This window comes from Dendrobates tinctorius, unplaced genomic scaffold (assembly GCF_039654945.1).
Source record: "Dendrobates tinctorius isolate UK_male_01 unplaced genomic scaffold, ASM3965494v1 ptg000010l, whole genome shotgun sequence".
Lineage (NCBI taxonomy): Eukaryota > Metazoa > Chordata > Amphibia > Anura > Dendrobatidae > Dendrobates > Dendrobates tinctorius.
In genome coordinates, this window is record NW_027361678.1 from 14,446,056 (window position 1) to 14,457,942 (window position 11,887).

At 48.3% G+C, this 11,887-nt stretch overlaps 1 protein-coding gene across 3 annotated transcripts; it reads right to left on the minus strand.

The window, feature by feature from the left end:
• Window positions 1-27: 27 nt before the first annotated feature.
• On the minus strand, window positions 28-8,613 carry VASH1 (vasohibin 1). Of its 3 annotated transcripts, none has more exons than XM_073587576.1 (8): window positions 8,421-8,612; window positions 7,807-7,907; window positions 7,635-7,723; window positions 7,020-7,076; window positions 6,671-6,745; window positions 2,209-2,590; window positions 2,026-2,132; window positions 28-403 (listed from the first exon to the last, which is right to left on the minus strand). In XM_073587576.1, exons 2-8 carry the CDS (start codon window positions 7,885-7,887, stop codon window positions 334-336), a joined length of 861 nt encoding a protein of 286 aa, XP_073443677.1. In that variant the 5' UTR covers window positions 7,888-7,907; window positions 8,421-8,612; the 3' UTR covers window positions 28-333. The 3 variants fall into 3 exon arrangements, with proteins under 3 accessions (XP_073443677.1, XP_073443683.1, XP_073443669.1); XM_073587582.1 differs by having other exon boundaries at window positions 8,453-8,611; XM_073587568.1 differs by having other exon boundaries at window positions 7,807-8,613.
• Between the last annotated feature and the right edge of the window lie 3,274 nt (window positions 8,614-11,887).

Sequence of the window (11,887 nt, forward strand, 5' to 3'; positions counted from 1 at the left end):
ATGAACTAACGCCGGATGAGGCCACGCTTAGATCACACCTTTTATTAGGGAAGAAGAAGTGCTGGGATAAATGGGATGACAAATGTGCGACGCCACGGCGTCAAGGTCAGAGTGAGAGCAGGGCTGGGCCCTGATAAGCTGGCACATGTGGCTTTGTGATAAGGCAATCTGTAAAGGGTTAATTCTGACTTGTAGCCCCTCGCTCAGTAGTGGTGACCCTGTCACTAAATAATGCACAAGGAGTCAGATCGGGTCGCTCCATGGATTCTCCGGGTGGAGAAAGTCCAGGGAGAGGCGAGGTAAGAAGATCATCTGTTCATCCGGCTCGGTCCCTCACACCCGGATTTGGTAGCTGCTGAGGTCTGGTAAAGTCTTGGGGTCCACAGATTTTTCCCCTGAAGGCCTAAAAAACAGAACAGAATCCCAATATCAGGGACAGGATCTGGCACCCGTAAACATCTCCACTAAAGTCCGTTGTACCATGCACCATCATGACTGCCCAGTGGTTAAGCTGACCGGGCAGTGGTCCATTAATAACCTGAGAAGCCAGGCTGAGCACTGACAATGTGCAACAGAACGATCAGTAATGGGGCTCCTGCTGTAGACTTTCGTGTGGTCTACTCCTCTGTCTGAACGCAATGCTTCACACTGTAGCTCTGCTTCATAAGGGCAGAGCTATGAGCCGCAGCTCTGGGAGGTACAGAGCCATGTCATGTTGCTAACCGGCTTGTACAGCAGTTCTGGCCCATAGTGCCATGGTTCTGGACTGCCCTCTGTCTCTGGTGCAGCCGGAACCTTTAGTGCCAGGATCTGGCACAGGCAGGAGCATTATGTATGTGCATGGGGCATTATCAGCAAGTGTTCGCACAATCTCACCACCACCCATTTGGCCTCATTAACTACTTAATGACCGGAGCTTTTTTTGTTTTTCGCTCCCCTTCTTTCCAGAGCCAAAACTTTTTTATTTTTCCGTCAATTTGGCCGTGTGAGGGCTTATTTTTTGCGGGACGAGGTGTACTTTTGAACGACACCGTTGATTTCACCATGTCGTGTACTCGGAAACCGGAAAAAAATTCCAACTGCGGTGAAATTGCAAAAAAAAAAGTGCAATCCCACAGTTGTTTTTTGTTTTGCTTTTTTACTCGGGTCACTAAATGCTAAAACTGACCTGCCATTATGATTCTTCAGGTCATTACGAGTTCATAAGACACCAAACATGTCTAGGTTCTTTTTTATGCAAGTGGTAAAAATAAATTCCAAAATTTGCTAAAAAAAAATGCATAATTTTTCGAAACCCGTAGCGTCTCCAATTTTCGTGATCTCGGGCCGGGTGGGGCTTATTTTTTGCGTGCCGAGCTGACGTTTTTAATTATACCACTTTTGTGCAGATAGATCTTTTGGAAAAAACGTAATTCTGGCGTTTCGATTTTTTTTCTGGCTACGCCGTTTAGCGATCAGGTTAATCCTTTTTTATTATTGATAGATCGGGCGATTCTGAACGCGGCGATACCAAATATGTGTAGGTTTAATTTTATTTTATTTTGAAGGGGCGATTTAAAATTCTGGGTTTTTTTTAAATTTTTTTTCATATTTTTAAAAACTTTTTTTTTACTTTTGGCATGCTTCAATAGCCTCCATGGGAGGCTAGAAACTGCCACTACTCGATCGCCTCTGCTCCATAGAGGTGATGCACAGATCAACTCTATGTAACAGAATGACCACAGGGTGGCGTTCATAGCAATCAGTCATCAACAACCATAGAGGTCTGGAGGAGACCTCTGGTTGTTATGACAACGCACCGATGACCCCCGATCACGTGATGGGGCAGCGGTGCGCATATTTCTTGTTTTGAACAGCTGACATATCCAGGCTTTGATGCGGGCTCACTGCCAGAGCCCGCATCAAAGCGGGGGATACTGCCAGCTGACGTATTATCCCATCAGCTGGCAGAAAGGGGTTAATGCCATATCCAAGATCTGTGCGAAACGTCGACAAGCAACTGCGGAAAGAAAGGCAGCACCATACCGTCTCTCCGGCCGCTCCCTGCGCTGAGGGCTCGCCTGTCCTCTCTGAGGGGATGGGGTGACTTCTCTTCTTCGCTCTTTTGGAGGTGAAGGGGGACCCTTAATTATCTATGAAGAAAGAGACATTTGTAAATGGGAAAAGGCCAGGCCCTGCTGGATGTCTCCACCTGTACGCCGTCATTACCCTGAGTCTCATGTCTCTGCTGTGTCGCTCCAGCTCCCGGCGAAGCCCTTCTGCACCCAGTTCCTCCACGTCCAGCACCGAGTGCTTCCAGTCTATCTGCTCCACGCTGTGTGGGTCATGTGACACGTAGGGACCAATCTTTATCTTCTTGAGCATGTGCCAGCAGCGAGCATACGCTTCCTGGAAATCTACCATCAGATCATTCAAAGTCCTGTGCCGAAGAGGCTTGTACATGAGATCTTCCCTGCGACTGATGCCGATAGCGCCAAAGTGTCCGCCCCAGTGCAGTCCTAGCACAATGTGGCGAAAACAGCCGCCTGCAAATTGAGTCTTGAAGCTAACGGGGAAGCGCTCAAGGCCGGAGATATGATTTGTCAAATATCTGGCGACAAGAGCTCAGGGAAACAGTGGAGACGTCTGATCAGCTCAGATCTGTGCAGAATGAACACAGAATTGAAGCACAAGGGCTAAACTGAGTGCAGCACCCATCTACACATAATAGAACTAAGCGCCAACGTAAGCCCCGCGGAGTCTCCTACTCCCCTACACTGAGCGCGGCGCCAACATAAACCTTGCAGAGCCTCCTCCTCCTAACGCTGAGAGCTGCGCCAACCCAAGCATCATGGAGCCTTCCTTTACTAACCACAGACAAACGCGCCAACGTAAGCCTCGCTGAGTTTCCAACATAAGCCTCGAGAACACGCCATCTACTAACCTACAGTGAGTGTTTCACCGATGAAAGCCTTGCGGAGCCTCAATCTACTTGTCTACACGGAGCATGGTGCCAACATAAGCCTTTAGAAGCCTCCATCTACACACCTACACTGAACACTGCCATCGCAAGACTTTGTGAAGCCTCCATCTACTCACCAACACTGAGCATGGCGCCAGCTTAAGCCTCGCGGGGCCTCCTACTACTCACACTGTGCGCTTCGCCAACGTAAGCCTCGTGTACCCTTCATCTACTCACCTACACTAACCGCTACACCAATTAGACTCGCAGAACCTCAATCTACTGACAACGTATGCCTCACAGAACTTCCCACACTGAGTGCTACCACAACGTAAGCCTCGTGTAGCCTTCATTTACTCACCTACACTAAGCACAACACCGACAAGATTCGCGGAGCCTTAATCCACTCACACTGAGCGCTACGCCAACGTAAGCCTCTCAGAACCTCCCACACTGAGTTCTATGCCAATGTAAGCCTCACGAGGTCACTTATCTACTCGTGTACACGGAGTGCAACACTAAAGGCCCCGTCACACTAAGCGACTTACCAGCGATCCCGACACCGATATGAAGGTGTCAGGATCGCTGGTAAATCGCTATGTGATCGCTGGTGAGCTGTCACACAGACAGCTTCACCAGCGATCAGCACAGCGATGCCGAGCGCCCGGCATCGCTGGCCATCCTGTAAAAAATAGAATCAAAATAAAAAATATAGTTATTCTCACCTTCCGACGTCCCGTTCAGCCATCCTGCCTCTCTCAACGCTCCGGTCCCAGTGATCCTTTGCGAGAATGACCGCGAGATGTCACAGTCTCGCGGGATAACAAAGTCTCGCGGTCATTCGTGCAAAGGATCACTGGGACCGGAGCGTGGAGAGAGGCAGGATGGCTGAACGCGACGTCGGAAGGTGAGAATAACTATATTTTTTAATTATTTTTTACACCTGATCGCTGGTCTCCCGCCTGTCACACGCAGCGATGCGTGCTGGCCAGCGGGAGACCAGCGACCAAAGAAATGTCCAGAGATTTCTTCCAGCGATCAGCGATAACGGCAGGGGGGCCGCTCGCTGATCGCTGTCACACACAGCGATCTCGCTGGTGAGATCGCTGTTATGTCACAAAAGTTGTGACTCAGCAGCGATCTCGCTACCGAGATTGCTTAGTGAGACGGGGCCTTAAGGCCAGGGTCACACTACCGTAGAATACAGACGAGTGCTATGCAAGAAGACATCGCATAGCACTCGGCTCAGTGTTAATCTATGTGGCAGATCACATCTGTGATTATTTTCTCATGCTGAATCGGCATGCGAGAACAACTGCACCGAGTCCCGGCTCACTCACTAAGGGTGCGAGTGGCAGTGCACATCAGGGCCGTGGAGTCGGTGCTCATTTTGGTGGAGTTGATATAAAATGGACCGACTCCGACTCCTAAAATATATAATAAATTGGGTACAGTAGTTCAATGCAGGATGTGCTGAATATTTTTTCATAAGAATTTGGGAAAGTTATGAAATGTCCTATAAATGGCTGTTCTATTCCTGATCTAAGGCTACATTCACACACAGCATTTTTCCTACATTTTTTGAGGATACGTTTTTCAGCTGCAAAAGCAGATCAGATTTTTAAAAAACCGCATCACCTGAAAGTTTTTTGAGCTCATAGATAATGTTTTCAATAGCAAAAGCAGATTAGAAAAACGCCACACAAACTGACATGCTCATTCAGCCCAAAAACAGATCCTCACAAAACAATGTGTCTGAATGTCATATCTTGAAACCCATTGACTTTGCTGGGATGCCCAGAGTCACTGCATTTTACTGCAAAAAACAGATCCGCAAAAACGCTGTGTGTGAATCATGGCCGTAGCCAGCGAGGGGCAGCTGCCCCCCCTAGAAACGGGCACGCACCTATCAAAACTCGTATGCTGCAGTGCTCCCGTCCTGCACTGGCTCAAGACTGCAGGGGGCAATCTCCCCTCCTCTGTCCTGTCTTCTGCCGTCTTCACCAGAGAGAGGAGGGGGACAGGATCCGATTCCTGGGCCCCGAGCTGGAGAAAGTGAGAAAGTTGTGCACACGCTGCAGCTGTGGCAATAGGAGATAGTCTGCAAGAGGGACATGCTGGAAATCTGATTGGAAAAGTGAGGAAATTGGTTATTGCCGCCAGAACCCCTAAAATTGATTCCATCTTGAAGAGACGTGCTGGGAAAGGGGCAATTGTTGATCAAGCCACTCAGTGGGGCAGCACTTATTTAATGATTGAGAGATTGCTTGGACTAAAACCATTTCTTATAGATATGGCCGACCCTCAGGTATCCCTAAATGAAGGTCAATGGACACAGGTGGCTGAATTGAAGGAATTGCTTAATCACCCATTTACCGTGACTAAAAAATTACAAGCTGAGGATTTAACTCCTGGCATTTTCATAAGAGAGTGGAAGAACTTGCTATTTTGCCTGTTCCAAAGAGGAGGTTTAATCGCAGATGGCATTTCTGCTTCAATGAAACGGAGAGAGACACAGCTATTGGAAAATAAAATTCTTCTGGCAGCTGTTTATGTGGACCCAAGTCATCGTATATTGCTTGATGATCAACAGCTTACTAAAGGAAAAGAAGCTCTGAGTGAGGTAGCAGTTAGGATGAGTGGCCTACAGGAGGACTGCCAGGCGCAAGAGGACTTGGGTCCTGACAGTGCTACTGCTGCCATATCTTCATCATCAGATGAGGAGTTTGACTTTGACAAGTATTTGGATGACATGGAGCAGGCAAAGCGTTGCCGCAAAGAAAAAGATTTCACTCCGTCTCCTATAGCAAGCAGATTGACCATATTTCAGCAAAATGTTTCACCTGCTCTCAAATAAATAGAAAAATTCAACCGTTCATCAAAACTGACTGTGCATGAGGCAATTCCTTTATACCCGGAAATTGTTAGAGATGTTGCCCATGTAGTTACGGCTTTTCCTCCAACCCAAGTTACTGTAGAGAGGTTGTTCTCTAGCCTTAAAATGATTAGGTCAGATTTGAGGTCCTCTATGAAGGAGGATCTGATGGAGGCAATTCTATTTCTTAGAACAAATTCATAGACTGCACAAATGTTATTTAGTATGTTTTTGTTGAAAACTGTTTTTTGCCACTTATATAGATTATTACATAGTGATATATATACACAATATATATGTAATCGATATTACATAGTGTATTACATATTTACAATTTATTAGTTTTTTGTGTCCTAAAGTTGTATTCCAATAAATATATATTATGTTCTATCTAAATATCTTGATTATTGTATCATAAAAATGATTAAATGTCTGATGTTCACATTGTACTACAATAAATTTTTTCACTTAAATATAAGCAATATATGTGGGAGTCGTGGAGTCAGAGTAAGGGAAATTGAGGAGTTGGAGTCGCAGGTTTGGCTTACCAACTCCACAGCACTCGGATATCATCCGAGTGCGGTGCGATATACGCCGGCAACGGAGGAGATGAAGAAATTACTTTCTTCACCTCCACAGCTGTGCTCCAATTCTCTCTGCGAGAGGCTCGGAGCACAGTAGCATGACAATCGGCTCGCAGCAGAGCAGGAGCCGAGGGTCATTAGCGTATCGCATCCGATGCCATACGCAAGTGTGACCCTGGCCTAACCCTGTGTTGCAGAATTGTGGATTCTGCTCTGGATGTGATGCTTCTACCCTCAATATATGGTATAAATTTGCCTCTGAAAGGATACAGGCCCAGAATCACGGCCTCCAGGCACTTGATCGGCAGAGCCTCCTTGGTCATTTCTTTGGCCAGGTCCATAAGCCTATGAAAGAGAGAAGACAAAATCTGTCACCTCCATCATTCCCTTTTCACCATGATGCTAAGATTTCGGCACACAAGAGGAGGAGGGGGGGATGTGTCTAAGACCAGCTAATTCGGCTCCCTTCACTCCATGTTCCCCGATTACTATTTTGCAGCCCCATCATATCGTAGTTCATAGGTGTGGTTCTGTACCCCAATATCTAATCGTCTGACACTGGATTCTAGACGGGGCATGTGCAATGCCACAACCAAACGTTACCGTTGGTGTATCTCACCCAGTGAGTGGCCGCGTCTTCTTGATTTCAAAGAACTGGGTCCCTGTGTGATTGTATCTGAGTCGAGAGTTAAGGTCAAAGGTCGGCGGTCTCGAACCCTGGAGACCCCATCAGGAAGACCATCACCTCCGGAGCCCACCAGATGTTTGCTATGGACAAAACGAGGAAAATTCTCTAGGATCTCAGTGATCTATGGCGTGTGACGTCTCCGTTTTCATCAGCGTTTTACATTTAAAGTTTTTTCAAGAAGATTTTTAAGAGGAAAGAAATATGCTCTCATCACACAAAATTGGCAGCGACCACCAGTCACATGACCACATCACCCATCGATCACATCAAACATCCACCAGGACCGTGCAACCACTGGTCACATCGATCACACCAAGACTGGGACCACCACCAGAACTGTGTTGGTCATATGACCACATCACCCCACCTGAGGACCGTGCGACTCATGGGTCACCCATCACACCACCACAGGGACTGTGCCACCCACCAGTCATACCACCACCACCAGAAATGTGCCAGCCACCATTCACATGACCACATCATCCAGTATATTGCTTTTTTCCATTCATAAAAGTCTGGGATGAGGTAGAATGGGGTGAAGGATACTGCAGCTCTCGGATGTAGCGCTGCACGGCCTCCACCCGTTCCGGCACAGAGGCTCCGGACGTCAGCGTTGGCACTGCTGGGATTGGCAACTGTGGATGTGGGAAGTAGCATTAGATAACCTAGACTCTTCCTGAAAGTAGGGCCTCAGATTTTTCCCCATTAGGACCCTTACCCGAGGCAGATCCACAGCGTTCCGTATCAGCCTAACAAGATTCTCCCCCTCAGGATGAGTCCGTGCCACGTATCCCCACATCCGTTCCCATGTGGGCTCATCTATGGGAAGACCGCCTTTATTCACATAAAATAGGACCCCTCCATCCTCATCATCAACCCCATTGTGAAGTCCCTCAGACATTCCTACTCCACACAACTGTCAGCAGGTGCTAGACAAACCCTGGCAGGCCTGCGGCCCCCGCATATCACTCCCCGATTCCTGTTCCAGAGCCCTAAAGCAACTCGGAACAGTCAACTTTCCACAACTGTTCATACCTGGAGCCTCAAAACCGCAGCCCCCCAAATACAAGGACACAAAGCAGATCACCTACATAGCAGACCCCAATCCTGAGAGCTCTCACACGGCAGACCCCCTAATCCTAGGACCCTCACAAAGAAGAGCCCCCCCCTAATCCTGAGATCCCTCGCAAGGCAGACCCCCTAATCCTGGGATCTTAAGAAGGCAGACTTCCTAATGCGGAGACCCCATAATCCTGGGAGCCTCCTCTCACAGCATAACCCCTAATCCTAACACCTCTCACACGGCAGACCCCCTAATGCTGAGACTCTCACAGGGCAGACCCCCTACTCCCGGGACCCCTCACACGGCAGTCGCCTCCCGTCCTGGTTCCGGCCCCGTTGCTCTGTGGCTCCGTGATTCCAGGGTCCCGAACACAAAGCCCCTGCTCTCCTGGAGGAGCCGCCCTGTCACAGCTGGAGCATCATTAACCCTTGAGATGCTATGGGGTCCGTTATCTCCAGCAGCTCTAAAGAGGTGCCCAGAAACGACAGTGTTAATATCAGAAACCAATCACGGAACACTACGTCATGAAACTACGACCAATGAGGAGCTGACTATGAGAGCAGAGGGCGGAGCTATGCAGGAACTGACGTCACCTCACCCAGTCTGGTTGGAGTGAACGGCCGAGAAGGGACGGCGTGTGACTGGTGGCACTGATCCTCCGCTCGCGGCACATTCATCCGATGTCCGTTGTAATCAGCGAGGGGCCGCCCGACAGCCGTCCTGTTGTGTGCCAGCACACCGTGCTTCGCCTGTCTCATGGACTTCGCCGTCACTCACATACTCTGCTCCTTGGAGCTTTGTGAACCCTAAGGCTGTGTGCACACGTAGCGATTTTTAAGCGTTTTTGCCGCGATTTTCGGCGCGAAAACGCTTAAAAATCGTGTACAGAACGCCCCCCATGCATTCCTATGGCATTCCGCACATGCTGTGCTAATGCTGCGTTTTTTTCCGCGGCGGAATCGCATCATGCTCATTCTTTTGTGCGGAATCGCAAAGAATTGCCGCGATTCCGCACCCATAGGAATGCATGAGAATCGCTGACTTCCCACATGTGGCTATGCCCACCATGCGGGAAGTTAAGCGTCTCATGTGAGGTTGGTACCCACGGTGTGGAGGAGAGGAGACTGTCCTCCAGGCCCTGGGTACCATACCCCTGTAAAAAAAAAAAGAATAAAAAATAGGGGTATATTTACCTTCCGGCGTCCCGTGCTGCATTCCCGGCCTAAGCGTTCCCAGTAATGCCTTGCGGCAAGGCCCTGTAATGACGTAGTCTCGCGTGACTCTAGCGGTCTCATGAGATCGCTATAGTAACGCGAGAACAACGTCATCACAGGTCTCGCAAGGCATTACTGGGAACGCTGAGGCCGGGAATGCAGCGCGGGACGTCGGAAGGTAAATATACCCCGATTTGTTTATTTTTTTTTTTAACATTTTAACATCCTATCTTTTACTACTGATGCCGCATCGGCGGCCTCAATAGTAAAAACCTGGTCACACTCGTCAAACACTATGTTTGACGAGTGTGACCAACCTGTCAATCACTTTCCAAGCAATGCTTCAAATCGCTTGGAAAGTGCTTGAATATCGCAGGCGAAAATCGCGATCATAATCGGGGTGAAATCGCGCGGAAAAAAACGTGCGATTTCTGGGAAGGAGTCCGGTTTTTAGTGAGCGTTTTAAAACGCTACGTGGGCCCATAGCCTAAGGGTATGTGCACACTCTGCGGATCCGCAGATAAAACCGCAGGTAATATGACCTGCAGTTTTACCTGCGGATTGGCCAGCGGTTTTCCCCTGCGGTTTGACACTTCAACAATGGAATAGGTGGCAAACCGCAGCGGAATCCGCAGAGAGAATTGACACGTCATTTATTTCTGCGGATTCAAAACATCAGCTTTTCCGCAGCATGTGCACAGCAGATTGTAAATCACAAAGACTTACATTGTACTGTACATTGTCAGCAGAACTGCTGCAGATCCGCAGCGTGTGCACATAGCCTAAGTCACAAAATCGGACTCCCTTCCCAGAAAACGCACTTTTTTTTGCGCGTTTTCCATGCGTTTTTTTCTGCGCGTCTTCTGGACCATAGGAAATAGCTAAAAACGCAGACTAAGCCGCAAAATTAATGAACATGCTGCGTTTTTAGCTGCTAAGTGTTTCCTTAGCGGTAAAAAACGCATCCATTGGCACAAAAAGGCCAAAAAGCATTAAAATGATTGGGAAGCTTCTTTTAAGCGTTTTTGAAGCAGTTTGACCCCTAAAAACGCTACTGTGGGCACACAGCCTAAATATTTTTCCACATTTCTGCATTAATGTCACCTAAGGCTATGTGCACACGGTGCGGATTCTGCTGCGGATCCGCAGCGTTTCAGGCTCTGTGGGTCCGCAGCAGATTTAGGTGCGTTGTACAGTACCATTGTTTTCAATGGTAAACTGGAAAACGCTGTGCACATGCTGCAGATTTTTCCGCGGGTTACAATCCGCAGCATGTCAATTCTTTGTGCGGAATCCGCAGCGGTTTCACACCTTCTCCATTGTGGAGGTGTTAAACCGCAGGTCTTTTGACCTGAAATTTTACCTGCAGATTTTTATAAATCTGAGCGGAAAAATCCGCAGGACCAAAATCTACGTGTGCACACAGCCTAAATCTACATCAGAATTTCACACAAATCCCAGAAGCAGAAAGAGGGAAAATCTGAGTCCCCGAATCATCGAGGCTTTCACTCCTCAATTGTAGAAAAAACCTTTGAAATAAAATTAAGGCGCAACTCAGAATTGCGCAGAAACGTGAGTTTTGCCATTTTCACTCCAGTTTCTCCCAGCTCTGATCTTGCTCTGATTTCTGACATTTTAGTGCATTGAGGCTCCCCTGATACATGAGGAGAGGTCCCGATACATGAAGATGCACTCCGATACATGAGGAGAGGTCCCGATACATGAGGAGGTGCCCCAATACATGAGGAGACATCCCCGATACATGAGGTGAGGTCCCCGATACATGAAGATGTGCTCTGATACATGAGGTGAGGTCCCTGATACATGATGAGGCATCCCCAATACATGAAGATGTGCTCTGATACATGAGGCGTCACCGATACATGAGGAGAGGTCCTGGATACATGAAGATGTGCTCCGATACATGAGGTGAGGTCCCGATACATGAGGAGACAACCCCAATACTGGAAGATGTGCTCCGATACATGAGGCGTCACCGATACATGAGGAGTAGAGTTGAGCTAACAGGTCGGTCAGATTCAAAAGTCGCCGACTTTCGCCAAAGTCGTGTTTCATGAACCGAAACCCGACCACAGTGTGAAGTTGGCCATGCGGTCGGCAACCCAAGCGTCAAAGTTGGGTTTCGCCGAATGCTTGCACATGACATTTTTCAGCCAATGAGAGAAGCGTAGCGTAGCTGGAGTGGGAGAGGGAGAGAGAGAAGAGAGAGAGATTTTGCCGCCTCTGGGGTTAAAATTCATGCCAGGTGTGTTTACAGTCCTCCACTCACTGCCGACTTTTCTCCCCATTGACTTGCATTGGGTTTCATGTTTCACGACTTTTCCCTATAGTCGGCCGATTTTCAACTCGACTTTTGAGAAAGTCGGGTTTCATGAAACCCGACTCGACCCTAAAACAAGGCAAAGTCGCTCATCTCAAATGAGGGAGAGGTCTCGGATACGTGAAGATGCGCTCCAATACATGAGGAGAGGTCCCCAATACATGAGGAGGCATCCCCGATA

Coding starts and splice junctions, on each gene's coding strand:
- VASH1 (XM_073587568.1), bottom strand. CDS start 7,989: ATGTCTGAGGGACTTCACAATGGGGTTGATGATGAGGATGGAGGGGTC. Junction 7,724..7,806: donor ACGCTGTGGATCTGCCTCGG/GTAAGGGTCCTA, acceptor CCACATCCACAG/TTGCCAATCCCAGCAGTGCC. Junction 404..2,025: donor AGGGAGCGGCCGGAGAGACG/GTATGGTGCTGC, acceptor TCTGTTTTTTAG/GCCTTCAGGGGAAAAATCTG.